Source organism: Benincasa hispida, chromosome 4 (genome assembly GCF_009727055.1).
Source record: "Benincasa hispida cultivar B227 chromosome 4, ASM972705v1, whole genome shotgun sequence".
Taxonomy (NCBI): Eukaryota; Viridiplantae; Streptophyta; class Magnoliopsida; order Cucurbitales; family Cucurbitaceae; genus Benincasa; species Benincasa hispida.
In genome coordinates this window covers 38,035,489-38,054,155 of record NC_052352.1, presented here as the reverse complement: position 1 = coordinate 38,054,155, position 18,667 = coordinate 38,035,489, and the positions used below count along the sequence as shown (strand labels likewise).

The 18,667-nt window shown below is 33.0% G+C and overlaps 1 protein-coding gene across 1 annotated transcript; it reads left to right on the top strand.

Moving 5' to 3' along the window:
- The first annotated feature begins 14,416 nt into the window (after positions 1–14,416).
- On the top strand, positions 14,417–17,748 carry LOC120076515 (endoglucanase 16). Its single transcript, XM_039030367.1, has 8 exons — positions 14,417–14,675; positions 14,789–15,001; positions 15,097–15,297; positions 15,410–15,487; positions 15,623–15,772; positions 15,941–16,049; positions 16,155–16,318; positions 17,209–17,748. Exons 1-8 carry the CDS (start codon positions 14,445–14,447, stop codon positions 17,533–17,535), a joined length of 1,473 nt encoding a protein of 490 aa, XP_038886295.1. The 5' UTR covers positions 14,417–14,444; the 3' UTR covers positions 17,536–17,748.
- Positions 17,749–18,667: the final 919 nt, after the last annotated feature.

Below are 18,667 nucleotides of genomic sequence, written 5' to 3'. Positions count from 1 at the left end.
CTCTTCTTAAATTATTTCAATAGTATCAATCAACTGGCACGTCTCTGATTCATCAGGTAACTTTAATGTGTTGAAGACCTTAAATTTAACTTCTTGGTCATCCACACGCATTGTTAATTCCCCTTGATGTACATCTATGAGAACTTTTCCCATGGCCAAGAAGGGTCTCCCAAGGATAATGGAGATGTCACTATCTGCTTTATAATCAGGATTATGAAGTCCACTAGGAAGATGAATTTGTCTACCTATACCAGTACATCTTCTATTTTTCTTTCAAGATAGGTGATGGATCGATCTACTAGCTCTAGTGTTACCGTGGTTGGTTTAACTTCCCCAATCCCAAGCTTCTTAAAGATTGACAATGGCATATGCCCTACATCGATTTCCCTAATTAAACACGGAATGATGAAGCTACCAGGATCTGCTAACTTCTCAGGAAGATTTTTCTTGAACAACATACTGCATTCCTGGGTTAGTGTCGCAGTTTCAAATTCACCGATCTTCCTCTTCTTTGACAAGATATCCTTCAAAAACTTAATGTAACTTGGCATCTGTTCCAACATCTCAACCAGTGGAATATTGATGTGTAACTATTTGAGAACATCAAAGAAATGCTTGAATTTCTTTTCATCATTTTTCTTTTGCAAGCATCGAGGGATGGTTGTTTAGGTGCGTTTGAAGTTTTTTTTTATTGAGGAAGGTCTTCTTCTCTTGGTTTTCTTCTTTCATCAACTAGAGGTGCAATGTCACAGTTTGACATTGTTATTTGCCATTGTTGTTGTTGTGTCTGGAGGCCTTAATGTTACTTGCCAGTGCACCATGTGACCGACTCTTCAGTAGTTCGCAATTTGTCCCACTTGCATCTCCAAGTTTCTAATAGACGACGCTTGACTTTTACACATTGTATCGTTTTGAACAATGTATTCCTTCAACAAAAATTCAAGCGAAGGTAAAAAACTCAACATGTTGGTACCTTTATTGTTAGACTGTTGAAGTGGTTGTTGTTGTGCCTACTGGAATCTAGGTGGGTGATCTTTTCGAACCATTTCAAGTGTGCGTGAGGATCCTCTCTGTGAGTCACACCAAATTGTCATGTAGTTTGTAGCATCTGTAACATCATATATTTCATTTTCAATCTAGTTCCGTCAGGAGTGAGATATATAATCCTAAACACGAAATTATATAGGATGGGTGAAGCATATTCACACATTGGTCGTGTGCTATTATTCGCTATAAGGATGGGATTAGCGGCAACATTTTCCAATTGTTGATCCACGTTCTAGTTCGTCTGGTTGTCAGCCATTTGTTTTTGCCTTTACCTTTGTCTTCTGTTAGCTCTGATCTTTTTATGAAAGGTCCTTTCAATCTATGGGTCGTATTTGGGTGAAAAAGTTTTTTCTTCACCTATAAAATGTTTACAAGCTCAGGCTCAGCTTGTAATACTCTGAAAACTTGGAAGTCCTACAAAAGAGATTCAATAAACCAAATCAAAATTAGTTATGTTGCCTAACTCCCCAAAAACGACACCAAAAACTTGTTCTTCGTTGCACTATTGTTGCGCATATGTATGTATGATCTTTAGCTTTAATCGGGCCTAGATGAATTATGTAATGAAGATAATGACGTAGCACAAGTTTTTAGTGTTTGAACCTAAGTAGAAATCCAAAAAAGGTTTCCTACTAAGTCCAGGGTCGAATACAGGGATTTAGCAATGTAACTTATTTGAATGCTTTAATGATCTCTTGCAGAGGTGTAAATTGTAAGCAATATTGGTGTGATTCTAACTAAGTACACCAATAACTATAGGGTGGTGATGATGATGTGGCAAGTGTGATGTGGTGTTTAGGGGATCACTTAAAGTAGCAGACGATAAACTAAGGTAAAAAAGCAATGAATAAAGTAGGGTTAATAATATCTGCTAACATTTCCTTAAGCATAACATACGTAGACATTCATGCTTCAAGTTCTTACAATGAATCCACCTCTCGATTTCAAAAGCCATATTTTGTTCTACATCTAGAATGCGTGTTGAGTTGATTTTTCACAAAAGATCTAACTTTATCTCTAAAGCTAATTCTTTCCTTGTTTAATGCAATCTAAGCCGCTTACTCTCTCGAACAATTGATTACTTGTTAACTAATCAAGTTCTCACTTAGTTAAGTGTTGAGTTAAATGCAGATTAAACAAGATGAACGTTTACGTATGCATGCATTTGGAAAATGTTAGTTTATCTTCTCAAACCATTGAAAATTTAGTTGTACATGATGAACTAGATAGAGAACATGATTGAGATAAAAATTTTGGTAATCATATATATTCATATTAAAAATAATAGAGTTCCCAAGTGTAATTCTTAATACAAAGTATAAAGTGAAAGACAAGAGCAAAAGTGATTGAATGAGAGATGTAAAGTTGTCAGTCACAATCTCTTGCTTCCTTTGGCTTCAATGTTGTCTACTACTAGTGATTTCTTTCGAGGTGAAGGGTAAACACTCTATCACTTCCCAGAGAAGAGGCTAAGCTTTCACTCAGAATGTTCAATGTGAAGTAAAGAGGTTAAAGATGGAGGTATTTTTTATAGGGCTTTTGCAACCTCTTATAGAAGTCTTTATATCTTGCATGAGCTACTACAGACTATTTATAGGTGTCGAAAGTGTACCCTAAACATCTCTTAAATCATGATCTGACACTTCTACATTTAATTCCATGCCCTGTTGCACCAGCTGATCGTGTGACAAATTCATTGGATCTGACATGTTTGAGTTGAAGTCTGTTGCCAACTTGCTTTATGATTTGACAGCTTGTCAACCACGCTGTCATTTTGTGATTTCATCGCATACTTTAATCTTCATTGCTTGGTTTTTCTTCGTGTGCAAGTTCGTACACCTTTCTTTTATCTCTACGATCGAGGTTGTAGCTTCCATCCTTCACAAGGCGTTTACTTCTTTTTAACCAAATCCTGCGTCAAAGGATGTCAAAATTTATAACTTCTAGGATAGTATCTCTTATAAACATGTGATCGTATAGTTTGAATTATTTTTTTATGAATTCTCCTGAAGTTAACACATTTTCTTTTTATCTTTCTTAATTATTTTAAATAAAATGCTACAATAACTTGTATTTCTACAAGTTATCAGTCGAGTTGCAAGCACAAGATGTGAGTAAAAGCAGGATACAAAGCTCCATAAACAAACGCTAAAATTGCAAGTTTCATTCGACTAAGCTACAAGTAAGTTTACATGCTCTAATATTAATATAAAAAAAACAAAAAAACAAAAACAAAAACAAGGCCAATGAAAGCCAACAAGAATTACAAGTTAAGAAATTTGAAACAAAATTATTATTCATCTCTGTTCTCGAAATCACCAAGCTCTGCGAAGGTTCTTGAATCAAGAAAGTCAGAGATACCTTGGAGGAATGTGTCAGTGAAGTTATGCTTAGGGGCAGCTGGAAAGGCTTGGCTCTAAAATACACCCATGCTATCGAGACTTTGGTTTTTATCATCTCGCCAAGCATTGACTTCGGATTGAACGAAGTTGTATTCGACATTAGTGTATTTTGCTTTAACAATGCCCATAGCCAGCGTGACTCCATATTGAAGGCAATTGTCCTCCATCTGATAGTATGCTTCCATTTTTTGGAAACTCTTAGCCAAGTATTTAGCATCTAATAACTTAGCCCAAGCTTCTTGCAATACAGTATCAGCATTGGATAGTTTCCCTTAGCTCGTTGATCGAAACATCGTATTGAGATTGAAATGTCACCAAAGATTCTTGAGAGTTGGCAAGCTTGGTAGACGTCTCATCATATAAAGTTGAAATTCGATTAAATTCTTCTAGAGAGACAGAACTTTGTCTGAGAAGTTCCATCCCCTCATGCAATCTCTCATGGTTTTGTTTATGAAATTCCATCTTGTCGCTTAACTTCTAGTAGGACATCAACATCTAGTAGAACGCCTTTAAAGAAACAAGAAAGATGGGAATATATATATAGCTAGAAAACATAAGAATATGATATGATGAAGTCCTTTATCATGCGGAGGTACTGCTTGACCCGTACAATACTCGACCTTTGGTCGACATGCCATTAGGCTGACACTTTTTTATTTTACACCAGCCCATTGAGCCATAGATCGGGTCAAGTATGCAGTCCCGTCACTTTCAGACTCTTCTAGACTTTTGAAGTCGAAAGGATATGGAGAGGATAAGGTAGATCCTTCAACAGTTAAGGGAGTTGGAATTATCACAGTTTGGTTAAAGACATGGTGATAAGGGGAAGTACGGATACATGGGCATAGGGAAGATGGTTCATTGGATGGACTCTGAATGGTGCCAAACCCTATGGTGCACCCATAGAAGTTACAGGAATAGAGTTTGTAGAGCGAATTTGGGAAATACGCGTGATAACCCCTAGTCCGGCCTCCATTCTTTGACGCATAGTTTTATGGGGAGCCATTTCTAAAAAAATGAGGGTTAGATAAAGCTCCAAAATAATTCTCCATAGCTACTTGTGTTTAAAAAAAAAAGAAAAAAAGAAAAAAGGAACCAACCAAACCAATATGTGTTGAGAGATCGAGCTCAAAGGTATCAAAAAATTATTGTTGAATCAAGCTCAAACCATAATGGAGTAGGTTGTCAGTCGAGAAGGCTTAATCTCGAAAGGTGACAGTTGTGCTAGTCAAGGGGGCTTGCGATCAACTATACAAAGCGAAGAAAAATTTTTCATAGTAAGTTGTAAAAGTTGATCCTAATGGAGCAAACATGTGAGAAACTTATTAAAAGTCTAAAACTTAGTCGGGACCAAGAAAGAAAGACCTTCATAGTCTGATGCGAGCCAATCACCATTGACCAAAAACTACTATTTTTTCCACCTTTTTGTGGCAATCACACATAAAACAATGGAATTTCTTTTGCAAATAGTAATATTATAAGAATCAGATGAAGATTTTTTTTCCTCTATTGTAATGGGATTTGGGTTCCCTAACTGAAGGAAAAGGATAAATAACCTAATAACACATGGTAAGTGTTGGGGAATAGTTGAAATGATGCTACGTTTGCATAAGTTAAAGACTATTGAATAAAGGTATGGAGCGGGAGTCTAACTCTGTAAGTGAACATTGCGGGATAAAAGGCTACTTAATCTAAAGGAGGGTTAGATAGCTCCTCATCTAAGGAGGGGATTTTCATATGCACAGAATAAGGAATCCTAAATTCATTCCTAAGAGAGTTTAAAATATTCGTGGTTAATGGACCCAAGGAAGGAATGTGAGGAACCAAATCATTATTTTGGAACCCACACTCCCTCCGAACATGATTCGAGGCCTTTAGTTGGGAATGAAATCAACATCATTGGAGTTGGTTGACACATCGACCCTTAAATCTAAGGCTTGAGTGTTCTCCATGAACAAAGATAAGCCAAATAAGAAATTATCTTAGAAAGATGGAGAAAGGTGAAAGAATGAAGTATGGTGAAGATGGAGAAAGGTGAAAGAGTGAAGTGTGGTGAATTTTGATGGCCAAGTAAATCCTCTTTATAGGGAAATTTGGCACGAAAAATGAAAAACTTACCAAGGTCAAGCTTAAAGCAATGGGTGCCTTAGGAGTTTGAGAAAGAGCTCTCAAACTAGGCTTCGTTTAAAAGCAATACATATTCTAGTTCGAAAAAGGGCAACTGTGGAGGGTGAAATTAAACCTAGATAATTAAATTAAAGCCAAGATTCGGATGAAGATAATTAAGAACCCATTATAGGAAATGTATTTCGTTTAGGCCCAAAGTTAAAGAAAACGACCTAAGTTAGCTCGGCCTATTTGAGCTAAGAAAGCAGATCGAGCTTAGAGGCTGGGCTAAGTGTATTATATTACTTCTGAGGAAAGTTTTGTATGCATGGGCTTTGTAAAGTATATTTTTGAGAAAATTAGTAAGATGTTAATTTCTGTTTTATATAACCACATTATTAATTAAGTAGTGATTAGGTCTTAATTAAATATTAAGCCTAGTGGCTTATTAATCCATTGTTACTTAGATGTTAAAAGTTCATCGAAAGGTCAAACACATTAATGGCCGAGATATGTAACGACTTTAACAATGATGGCTCGGATAGATGACAATTGAAGGGAAGTTTGGAACTGGCTTGGAAGAGGAAAGGTTGTGCAAGCCTCAGTTAATAGTGGATCGACCTATCTAATCTTGAGCTACGATCAAATAGGGGTATGCAGAAAAAAAAAAACTTAGACTTATTTTCTACTAATTAAATAATTTTCAAACCTGATTCTAACTTGAGTGTCAAAGTGAATTTGGCTCAAAACCACACCGATGTTTTGCTTTGTTTATTTTGCAAGACATTGGACTACTCTCCCTTAAGAAATACAAATTCACCATTGGCGATTTTCGATATCAACAAATTATTTTGGACACCCCTCAAGAGTAGTCCAATATTTATGTATTATACAAACTCCTTTGTATAGGACACCCCCGCTCGCATGTCTCCACATGAATGATTAGGATTAGACCATCTACAACATTTGTAACTATCTACAAAGCGGGCTGCATCCGTAGTGTCACCAGGATAAGGTTTCCCTCCTATATCCATATACTACAGACCATTTTGGTTATCACTTAAGGTATGATCCACTTATATGTCTCCACATACATGCTTAAGTTACAACGACAACCAGGGATCTTAGTTTATTGGTTTATGGTAAATGCAAATAAAACATCTCATGTTTTATAGACAATAGTGAAGAAAATATCTCATATTATTATTACATCACAAGCGTTTGTTCATACAAGTGTTTACAAACTACAGGACCCAACGAGAGTTTAAGGCATCAACCTCAACAGGATAGACTCTGAAAATGATGGGTCGAGTAGTAGTAATAAAAGATGGAAGAATAGGAATAAGGAGATAGAATGTTTTTACTGTCACAAGAAAGGTCATTTAAAAAATCAGTGTAGGAAACTAGAAGAGGATAAAAAAAGAAAACAAGAGGTAAATCAGGTTAAAACTGAAGAAGTAACAATAAATCTTGTTGAAACTGATGAAGAAATTATTAGTGATGTCTATGTCTACGTTGAGAATAACACACAAAATAGTAGCCACTCATCTGAATGGATAATTGATAGTGCATCTTTCATACATATAACTTCAAATAGAAGTCTATTCACATCTTTCACATCAGAACATCATGATCTAGTGATGATGGGAAATGGTAGAGTTTCCAAGATCACTAAAATTGGGAATATTAATCTGAAGACAGGGTGTGGAGAAAAGGTAGTACTACGAGATGTCAGGTTTGTGCCTAGGATGAAAATAAATCTCATCAATATTGGCAAGTTAAATGGTGAGAGTTATAGTTTTGAGTTTGGCAATCACCAGTGTAAACTCAAGTTAGGATCTCGGGTAGTGGGAGTTGGCCACAGAAATTCTACACTGTACAATTGTCGATTTAGTGTTTTCAAAGGATCAGAGAGATAGTGGATGCCATTTAAAGTTGCAGATGGTAGGTGTAGAGATACAGTTGAGTCAGAAACAATGATAGCTAGCATTTATCAGTTAGATCAAGATTCCCTTTAACGTTTCGGGGCAGGGACCCTCCACCTGATTCGATCGACTTTAGGATAACGAGAAGTAGTTCAATAACAATTGGAAAGTCTGAGAAAGGAAGTTAATGGCTATCACGAACCCTAACTGTTAGGCAATCGAATGAATTGATGGAGTCACAAAAGCGAATAAGGGCATCAAAGTGGAAGACCAGAGTAGTTGCTAAGGTCAAAGATAAAATCTCTAGCTTGGCTGCAGGCTTGAAGGAAGGAGTCAAACCATTTGTAGAATTTTTCTTTTTCAAGAATAAGTGTTCAGGATTGAAGAAGATCTTAGTTGGTACTGTTGGGTTTTATGGTCTAAAACTTGTAGATAGTACATGTAATTAATTGACCGTCATCAATAAAGAGTTATCGATGTTATTTCAATCAATATTATTGATTGTGTTGTATTCTATTTTGTCTTTATAACCCTAAATCCAATAAACTAACATCTTAGGCTATCTTATGAGTCTTGAATAGTATGTGAAGACATATAGGGATTAATGTTCAAGATACAACCTAAAGGGTCTATAGTATAAGGATATGGTTGGGTACCTTATCCTGGTAACACTATGGATACAGTCCACCTTTTATTTGATACAAACGCAATGATCCAACACGTTCGTGTAGGTGACATGCTAGTGGGGGTATTCTATGCAATGAGTTTGCATGTGATCGGACTGCGAAATAATAACCACTAGATGTAACATCGTTAACTAGTTAGGTTTCTATATCAATAGAATGACCTAGGCAACTTAATCTTAATCCTGAATATATTATGAACTTTTGTTCATAAGGAATTGTCCTTTGATTTGTATTGGTGATAGTGGCCAATTTTTCGACTCAATAAGCCTACCATTTTGGGGACAAGACTGAGAGGGGAGCTAGGAACATAATATTACAAGATGGAATTCACTTCTTCCCGACTTTAGGGTAAGTAGATGAGTGTTCCCTTAAATGATGTCTCTGGGACTTGAACAAATGGCTCTACCCTCTCGTTAACCTGAGAGGGGATTCTATTTAATGGTTGGACCATAAACAAGTTGTTCACTAAGGAAGCACTGGTACTTAAGGATATAGAGGTAAGCCAAGGATAAAACGGTAATTTGACCCAATTGGTGTTACAAACACTCGTGAAGGACTAACTTGCTGTTATTGATCTATATCCATGTGTTGGGGTTGATGCCTTAAATCTCGTAGGGTCCTACAGTTGTAAGCATTTTTGAACAAACTCATTATGTATTCAAGAAAATGTATGATATTTTATTCATTGTCTATAAAATATATGATATTTTAGTTGCATTAACCACAAACCAATAAACTAACATCCAAGATTATCTTTGTAACTTAAACATGTATGTGAAGACATACGGGTGAATCATGTTTAAGTGATAACCTAAAAGGTCTGTAGTATATGGATAAGGCTGGGTACCTTATCCTGGTGACATTACGAGTATGGTCCGCTTTGTAGGTGTTACAAATGTTGTATAGTACTACAAATGATTTGATCCTAATTATTCATGTATAGACATGCAAGCGGAAATATTTTATACAAAGGAGTTTGTATAAGACCGGACCACGAAATGTTTAGTCTCATTATATAATGTTGTTCATAATAGAGACTTATATTTCATCAGGATGATCATAGGTAACATGACCTGAATCCAGAGTGAGTTGTGAACTTCTACCTATTAGGGTGGTCCTTTGATTTGTATTGGTGAGAGTGGTCAGATCGCCAATTCAATAAGCCTACCATTTTGGGGATTCGTCTGATTGGGGAGCTGGGAACATGGCTACACAAGATGGAATTCACTCCTTCCCCAGACATGGGTAAGTAGATAAATTGCTCCCTTAAGGGCTGATTGCGGGTCTTGAACAATGTGGTGCCACACCCTCTTCTGACCCGAGAGGGGTTTATTCATAGTTGGAGTATGATCTCTTGTTCATTAGAGGGATTGGTGGTACTTAAGAAGTTAGATCTAACTATAGGGATAAAATGGTCATTTGGCCTAGCTATACTTACGAGCAATTTGTGAATCATCATCGTACTATTGATTGGTTATATTCAATGGACACAGAAATATATCTGTAGAATGCAACTGTCGGTCTTTAGTGGAGTACCCGACAATTGACGGATAGTGAATAATGTAATTAAAGAGTTTAATTAATTATTCATGTACCGTTGGAGCTTCAAGCTACAGATCCATGAGGTCCCCATGATAGCTCAATAGAATTTAGTTGAGAATCAGTTTTTGGATTAATTTGAATCGTTCAAATTAATAGAGGGATTTAATTATATATGATATAATTAAGTTGTTTCAATTATATGTGATATAATTGTCATAATGTATTTGATACATTATAACTTAATGGGAGGAAATAAATATTTGAATGAGATTTAAATATAGTTTCTATAAATTGGATTCATAGTTGTTAAATTTAATATAAATAAGATTTATATTAAATTCCATATAAAAAAGAAAAGAAACTATAATTTATATATCGTATGTGATACAATATTGAAACTATAGGTTATATGTTATCTTTGATATAACATTTAATATATAAGTGTTCTGTGTTTTTTGTCTTGAGTTTTAAGAGTTCTCAGTCTTCCTCCTCTGCCTTAAGTTTTCCCTCTTAACCAAAATAATCAGAGCCCATCACTCATGGGTTCTCACCCTAAGAATAGCAAGGTAATTTTGTGGTAGTGTCTGGGTTTTGTTTGACGTTAATCTTGAAAAAGGTCTTCAAGTTGTTCATGATTTATTTGAGGAAAAACGCGAAGAAAGGTCTTCAAATGTGATGTTTCTTGAAACTTTTTTTTTTTTTGCTATAATTTAGAATAAAATGCATATCTTGTTGTTTGTTTGCTGTAAACTTTGTATTCAATAAAAATGGAATTTGGTCGATCCGCTTCCGCTCAAGGTTCTCTCCCATTAGAGTTTCTTCACCATGGACACAGAAGTATATCTACAATGAAAATAGTGAAGTTGTGGGTCTTTAGTGGAGTGTACCCACAGTTAACAAATATTTATTAATTTGATTAATGAGTTTAGTCAACTAATCTCATATCGTTGCAGTTTCTGATCTGTAGGTCCATAAAGTCCTCTCGTTAGCTCGCTAAAGGATATTAACGAGGAATGATTTGAATAGTTCAAATCAATTGAGGAAATGTATATTCATGTGATTAATATATAATTAATTATAGATGTGATCTATACTTCACATTATGTGAGAGAGATATTTGAATGAGATTATAGCAGATTTGTGAGAATTAGATTCCTAAAGAGTTGTATACATATAAATATGTGATATGTATATGTTAATTAACTCTATATTAAATATTATTTAATATAGTTACTTAATTAATTAACTAATGGTTAATTAATTGATAAATAAATTTTATAGAGAGGTGGATGCATATAAACATGTGATGTTTATATTTATTAATTAACTATGTATATATATTAAATTGGATTTAATAAATATGGTTATTTAATTGTTGTGCTAATTAATTAAATAAAAGTTATTTAATTAATTTAACACAAGGGTAGAAAAGGAAAGACTTGGAGAATGGGTTAACCCTTCTCCATATAAATTCCTCCTTATGTTCTTTTTAGGGTATTTTTTTTTTTGTTTCATTTGGTAAGTTTTTAAACTAGTCACGAAAAAGAAAATCCTCTCTTTACTCTCTCAAAGAAATTTCTCTACCTCTTCTCTTCTAATTGTTGGATACCACTTATCCAATTATTAAAATTTCTAAGAGAATAACAAGGTTATTCTTGTGGTTGTGTTCAAGATCGATTGAGGAGACGTTCGTTTGAAAAGCTAGAGGAAATTTTGAGAGGCTCGAGAGTCTACAAGGGTAAGAACGGTTCTTCTCCTTTGTTTCTCCTTCGTTAAAGCATACTTTTATAATGTTTATCCAATATATGCTCTGTTTAGCATGCTATTTTTGTTTATCATAAAATGTAAAAACTGAATGCAGGACGATCCACACGCTTTCGCTCGGGATTCGATTCCCAACAGGTACCACTTAGCTGAAGTGGGAGTACATAACTGTCTTTTATGTCTGGGAGACAATTCCATATACTTGCTAAACCTCGGGGCAAGAAAAGATGAGCTATAATTATTCTTCTAATAGTTTTCTGTTTTGTTATTTTGTTGATTTTACATGTTTTATGTTCAACCTTGGAGTTTGCCAAGAAGATTAGAGATAACAATTGTAGTGGGAGTATAGTCTTGAAGTTTTGCCAAGATATTATGTTTTGTTGTAGTGAGAGGCAAGATCGTTGTTTTGTCTCCAAGTAAGAGAATGTTGGGATTGTGGAGACAAAACTTCAAATAAATAAATAAATACATACATATAAATTTTGACCAAAGTCAAAATAGAAAGCAAAATTATTTTGACTAAAGTCAAAATTGAAGGCAAAATTCTCCATTGGGCTTGGGCCCACTAATGAAATAGTTTTTTTTTTCTTTTTCCTCCATTAGCAACTAATACTTATATATAAATGTATGTTTAATGGTTTTGGGGTGTGGGTGTGTTGCCGCCAACCAAGAAAAATACCGAAAGTGACTTTCTTTCATACGACAGTGTGACAGTGAATAATTTTCTAGAGGGAACAACTGAGTATTATTTTGAATTTTTGGGTTTATCTTCGTTGTTAATTCCAAGATGCTGAATTGTGGTATAGGAAATCAAATAGTTCGTATTGGACTATATGGAAGAGATTTGTATCACGAGTATCTTGAACCATTGCAATCTTCATTATAGTAGAACTTGCAGTTGCAGAAGATTGAACGCAGTCCCGAATTTAGGGCGAATCAGTATATTTTTCGGTATCGTTCTCTTTTTTCCTTCTCTCAAATATTTGTTATTTTATGATTATTAATCATTTTTACTCTAACCTACGGAAGTGAGAATTTTAAATATAATATAGTTTACGCATTTTTTATATCTAAATATAAATTTCTAACAAAATATACCTGCATGAATTATTTAAAGCACAAAATTTATGAAGATCGATTAAATTTTTCAAAATTAAAACTCATAGACTTCAATAAATTTGTAACGACTTTGATTGTATATGTACATTTTAAAAATTATATCCATTGTCTCCATTGTCAACAAGAGCGTAGTTCAATTGGTATAATGTTCATATTATCAACCTCGTGGTTTGAGGTTCGATGGTTAAAATTGCAATAATTGTAATTGAAATTTTGAAACAATCTATTGGACATAAAATTGAAAATTTGAAAACATTGACGTATTAGATACATTTAAAAAATTCAGCGATCAAATAGATATAAATTTAAAAATTTAAAGATTAAATTTATAATTTAGTTAAAACTTAAATAAGATTTGCAATTCGTGAATAGCTTCAAGCACTTTTGTGGGTGGCAAGACTATTTGCGTCGAAATTGATTCTTTTGTAACTAACTAAACATTTTAACGATGAGGTCAAGTTATTTTTCCTATTTAAATCTGTTGCTAGTTCAACTTAAGCATATCTAGCCATGACTTTTACAGAGTGTTTAATTGTTAAATTTTATATTTGATTTAACTTTTTAAAAATAAGTCATTTTAAAAAAGATTAAAGTATATGACAATCGCTTAAACTAACTTTTGAAATACTTTAAAAAGGTATCTTTAACCATTTTTATTAAAAAAGTTTAAATAAAAATAGTTTTTTTAAAAAATAATTTTTTCCCTAATCAAACTGAACCTAAATTTGGTGTGAATTATTATTTTATTTGTAAACTTCATGTGAGAATATGAACGTATTCAACTGTTTATTGTCATGTACTTTTCTCTTAATATTAGAAGTTGAAACTCTAATAATAATTGTAAATAAAAAATTAAAAAAAAATTCACGTTGGGAGGTATTAACTAATAGGTTAAAATACAATTTGGTCATGTAATCCGAAGTTTTTAATTTTTAGTCACTTTACTTTCAAATCAAATGTCAAATTAAATTTAAGATTATTTTGTATTTTGAATAAATCTTAAATTTAGTCTCTCATAATTATTTTTTTTATATTAAAATTGGTTAAATAATAACTATAATTTTCATGATAATGATAATAATAATAATAATAATAATAATAATAATAATATATTATTATTATTATTATTATTATTTGAATATGTTTTCAAAATTTAAAACGAAAATACAAAAATTGACCTCGTACAGATAATAGGGATTAAATTCAATATTTCTTAAAATTACATGAATTTAAATTGAACATTTAAAATATAAGTATTAAAATTGAAGAAACATCAAAGTACATAGACTAAAAAGAGCAATAAAACTGCACTTAAAAGTTTATACTTTCCATTTTCTAGATACAAAAAATACAATTATTTAATAATTAAAAAAAAAATTAATTGACATGTGATAATTGTTGTGCACAAGTTTTTTCATGGTACTAATATCATTCTCTCTCTCTCTCTCTCTTTTGTTTTTTATTATTATTATTATTATTATTATTTGAAAAAAAAAAACAGAAAATATACGTTTGAAAAGTGGGTGCGGGCAAAGTTTACTCCAATCCCCACATCGTCTTCTCCGAAAATAACCTTATAAACTGAACGTCCCATGTTGTCCCCTTTCCAACCAACTAAACTTCTCCTTTATTCTCACGCCTCTCACAACCTAATCCCAATATAACTCTCCATTTTTAATCTTCAACAATAACCTTCTAATTTCAATTCCACCCTTTTAACCACAAAAAAGAAATAAAAAATGCTTTCCTAATTATAATTCCAATTAATTTCTTCCCTTTTTATTCACCTCCTCCTCCATTCCTTCCTTCCAAATTACCTTGCCTCTCTCCTCTTTTTCAAAGTACTTTTGGTCATGGGAGCTATGAAGAACAAGCTTTCTACAACCCCCATTATTCTTCTGGCTTGGATACTTTTCTTTCAAGCAATTATATTTCTTGGAGCTGTTAATGCAGATTTGAACTACAAAGATGCTCTCACCAAATCCCTTATTTTCCTCGAAGCTCAACGCTCCGGCAAGCTCCCCCCTAATCACCGCCCCGCTTGGAGAGGTGACTCCGCTCTCGACGATGGAAAACTTGCCAATGTTCGATCCTCCTCTCTCGCTCTCTAATTCTTCTTTGAATTTACATGGCTTAAAGCTCTTTTTATTAAAACTAAACTAAATAATTATCAAACCAAACCTCCTATTGATTGCAGGTTGACCTGGTGGGAGGATATTACGATGCAGGAGACAACGTGAAGTACGGACTTCCGATGGCTTTCACCGTAACAACTCTGGCATGGGCAGCCTTGACTTACCCGGCAGAGCTGGAAGCCGCTGGGGAAATGGAGAATACCAAAGCTGCAATCCAATGGGGAACTGATTATTTCCTTAAGGCTGCTTCTCGTCGTAACCGTCTCTACGTTGAAGTAAATACGATTTGAATTGACTTTTTAAATGTTAAAAAATATATATATTATTTAATTTGAATCTAAAAAATGATTTAATTATAATGTTATTGAAGGTAGGAGATCCAGTAAAGGATCATGAATGTTGGGTTAGGCCAGAAAATATGAGGACCCCAAGGACTGTTCTGCAAATTGATTCGAATACACCTGGTACAGAAATTGCAGCTGAAACTTCAGCTGCCATGGCTTCTTCTTCCATGGTCTTTAGAAGCTGCAATCGTACATATGCTCGTCGGCTTCTCAACAAAGCCAAATTGGTATATAATTATTAACTTTTACATAACTAATCTCTAAATTAAATTCTATATTTCATAACACATAATTAATTAATTAAAAGGTTTTTAATTTTTATATAGTTCTATTTTGCAGCTTTTTCAATTTGCTAAAAACCACAAAGGAACCTATGATGGAGAGTGCCCCTTCTATTGCTCTTACTCTGGCTTCAATGTAATTTTCTCTTTTAGAAAAAATTATTAAATGAGATCTCACAATGGATTGAAAGGCTCGTGGTTACCTGTTTGAATAATTTCTATTTTTTTTTTTAGAGTTTTTCTAACCATAATTAACGGTAAAATTACATAGGACGAGCTGTTGTGGGCTGCCACGTGGCTATACATTGCAACAAGGAAACCAGTTTATTTGAAGTACATTCAAGAAGAGTCCATTAGTGCGAGTGTAGCGGAATTCAGCTGGGATCTCAAATATGCTGGTGCTCAAATTCTTCTTTCCAAGGTTCCCTTCCGCTCAAATTTAAACCATACTTTTTTAAATAAAATTAAAATGATTTATATAATAATCAGATCTAAAATATTATCATTGATCGATGCAATTATTTAAAAAGTTGTTATATAGTTATTGCAATTATTGGATATAAATGATATTTCTGTTTTAAAATGGCAGTTCTATTTCGAAGGAGAGAAGGAATTACAGATGTACAAGAATCAGGCAGATAGTTATATTTGCTCCAATCTTCCAAACAGTCCTTACCACCAAATTTATATATCTCCAGGTTCTCTATTTTTTTTAGTTATATGTTCATATGAGATCAGTTAATTAAATTATGGATGATTTGTTTTGTTAAGCGTTTTAATTAAATGAATGAAATTGTGTTTAGGTGGAATGGTTCACATGAGGGATGGAGCCAACACACAGTATGTTACTGGAACAGCTTTCTTGTTCAGTGCTTATAGCGACCTCCTTGCAACTTATAAGCAAACTGTTCAATGCGCCACCGTGCAGTTTGACTCAACCCAGCTCATGGCCTTTGCTAAAAAACAGGTATTTAATTCTTTGATAACGTTTCTGTTTCTAAATTAAGAAAAAAATTGTCGTTTTTAGTTTTTGAAATATATTCTTGTTTACTCCTAAATTTCTATATTAGTTCACCTATATTAGAGAAACGATGAATTCACTAGTCTAATTCTAAAAATATAAAACTATATATTTTTTTTATTTTTGAGAAATTTTTATAAATAAAAAAAGTTTCATCGTTTCGTTTTTAGTTTTCTGGTTCTTTTTTCTAGTTTTTCCCCTAAAAAATCCTAATTAAAGTGTCTTTTTTAAAAAATAAACCTAACATAACATTTTTTCAATATTTATTTAAAAAATTCTTTTTCTTTAGCTTTTAAATTCAATCTCCTAGAAAAATTAATTGAAAATTTTTTGAAGACAATTAATCACAAGAAATTATTTACTTTAGAAAAAATGACCTTTTAAAAAAAATATATTTTTTAACGTTCCAATTTAAGACGACTTTACCATTTATTTTTTATTGAAATATTTAAAAGTAAGAAGTACGAAGAATTTATCATATAATAAATTATGATTAAATAATTTGATAGAAGGCACGAAAATAAATATAGTCGGGATGTACTGTTTTCCTTATTTTTGTTCACAAACATTAAAGATCAAAATCTTCTTCCCTCCACAAACGCTATAGAAAATCCTCACGTTCCTTTTAATTTTTCGAATATTGACATTTTTGTCCCATTACAATTTTACTTCGGAAAAAAAAAACCCTTTTAAATTTCTGTTATTAAGAAAACAGATAACAAAATAAAAACCCAACAGACCTCAATAACTAACCAACATTTTTTTTTCTTTTGTTATATTTCGAAACTTGAATTTGAATAAAACTAATGATTCAAACAATGAGTTGAAATATGCAGATGGATTACGTGTTGGGAATAAACCCACTGGGAAGATCATACATGGTTGGATTCGGAAACAACCCGCCGACACAGGCCCACCACCGTGGGGCGTCGGTGCCGGTTCTGGCGCCGGACGTGGTAGTAAGCTGCCCAATGAGTTTCGTGGACTGGTTCAACAAGAACACACCCAATCCCAACGAGCTGACCGGCGCCATTCTCGGCGGCCCCGACCGCACCGACAACTTCGTCGACAAGCGTTGGGACTCGCCCATGACCGAGCCGGTCACCTACACCAATTCCCTCGCCGTCGGAGTACTAGCAAAGCTCGCCGCCCACAAATTTTAAAACAAAAAACTACCACTTCATTCTTCCCAAAAAACCATATTTCTTTCCTAGGCGTTTTAGGATAATTAATTTTTGGGAATTTTTTTTTTATTAATCCTTTTGATTTTGGGATTTCAACACTTTGTAACAAATGTGGGATATGCAAAAATTGTGGGATGATTCAACTTTACTTCATATTTGAGAGAGGTAAAGGTGATCACGACACCTTTATTGTCGGGCTATGTATATGTATGATAAAAAGGGATATATATCCACATTTTTTTAAATAATATTTTAATTCAATTTTTTTTGATAAGTTACATATTATTCCTAAATTATTAATAGATGCATGTAAAAATATTTTGTATTTAAGTAGATATATTTACAAAAGTTTGAGATTTAAATTGGTACAATCTCAAGTTTATAGCTGCTATAAATAGAATTTTTTTTTAAAAAAATATATATTGGCAAACTTTCAATGGAATGTTTAGGATTTATAACACATAAAATTTGATAACTTGTCTAATTAGTATGTACAATAAATTTTTTTATATATAAAAAATGTTTAATAAGTCAAAAATTCAATTTCTCTAAATACAAAAGTTCAAAGACCTCTAAATTTAAGTATAGATCGGACATTTAAGAGATTGTATCTTTCATGAAAATTTAGGATTCCTATGGAACAAAAATCTAGATCAATTAGTTTATTAATCACTCTTCTTTAATCTTCATATTTTATAATTAAACTAAATTAATATGTTCATTTAGTAATAAAAAAAGTTTATCTAATTAACTATATTTATGTTTTTTTATTTACATATAAATAACTCTATTTAAATGGTACAATATTTAGCTCAATTAATTTTTAATTGAAATCTAAAGTAAAATTTTCAATTTAGTTTGATCATGTCTAAATATAATCTATGAAAACAAATACTATCAACCATATAATTGTGTTTTTTAAAAATAAGTTCAAGTATTTCAAATTACAATTTCGAATTGATATCTAATGTCATATCTTTTTTCCCAGATTGGTGACTGGTGTGGAGAGAGAAAATAAAGCGGGAAAAAATAAAAACATGAGAATAAAAGGAATATTTGAGTAATCTCACTAAGCATTCTAGTTTAGACGAATTGAATCACTCGATGCAAT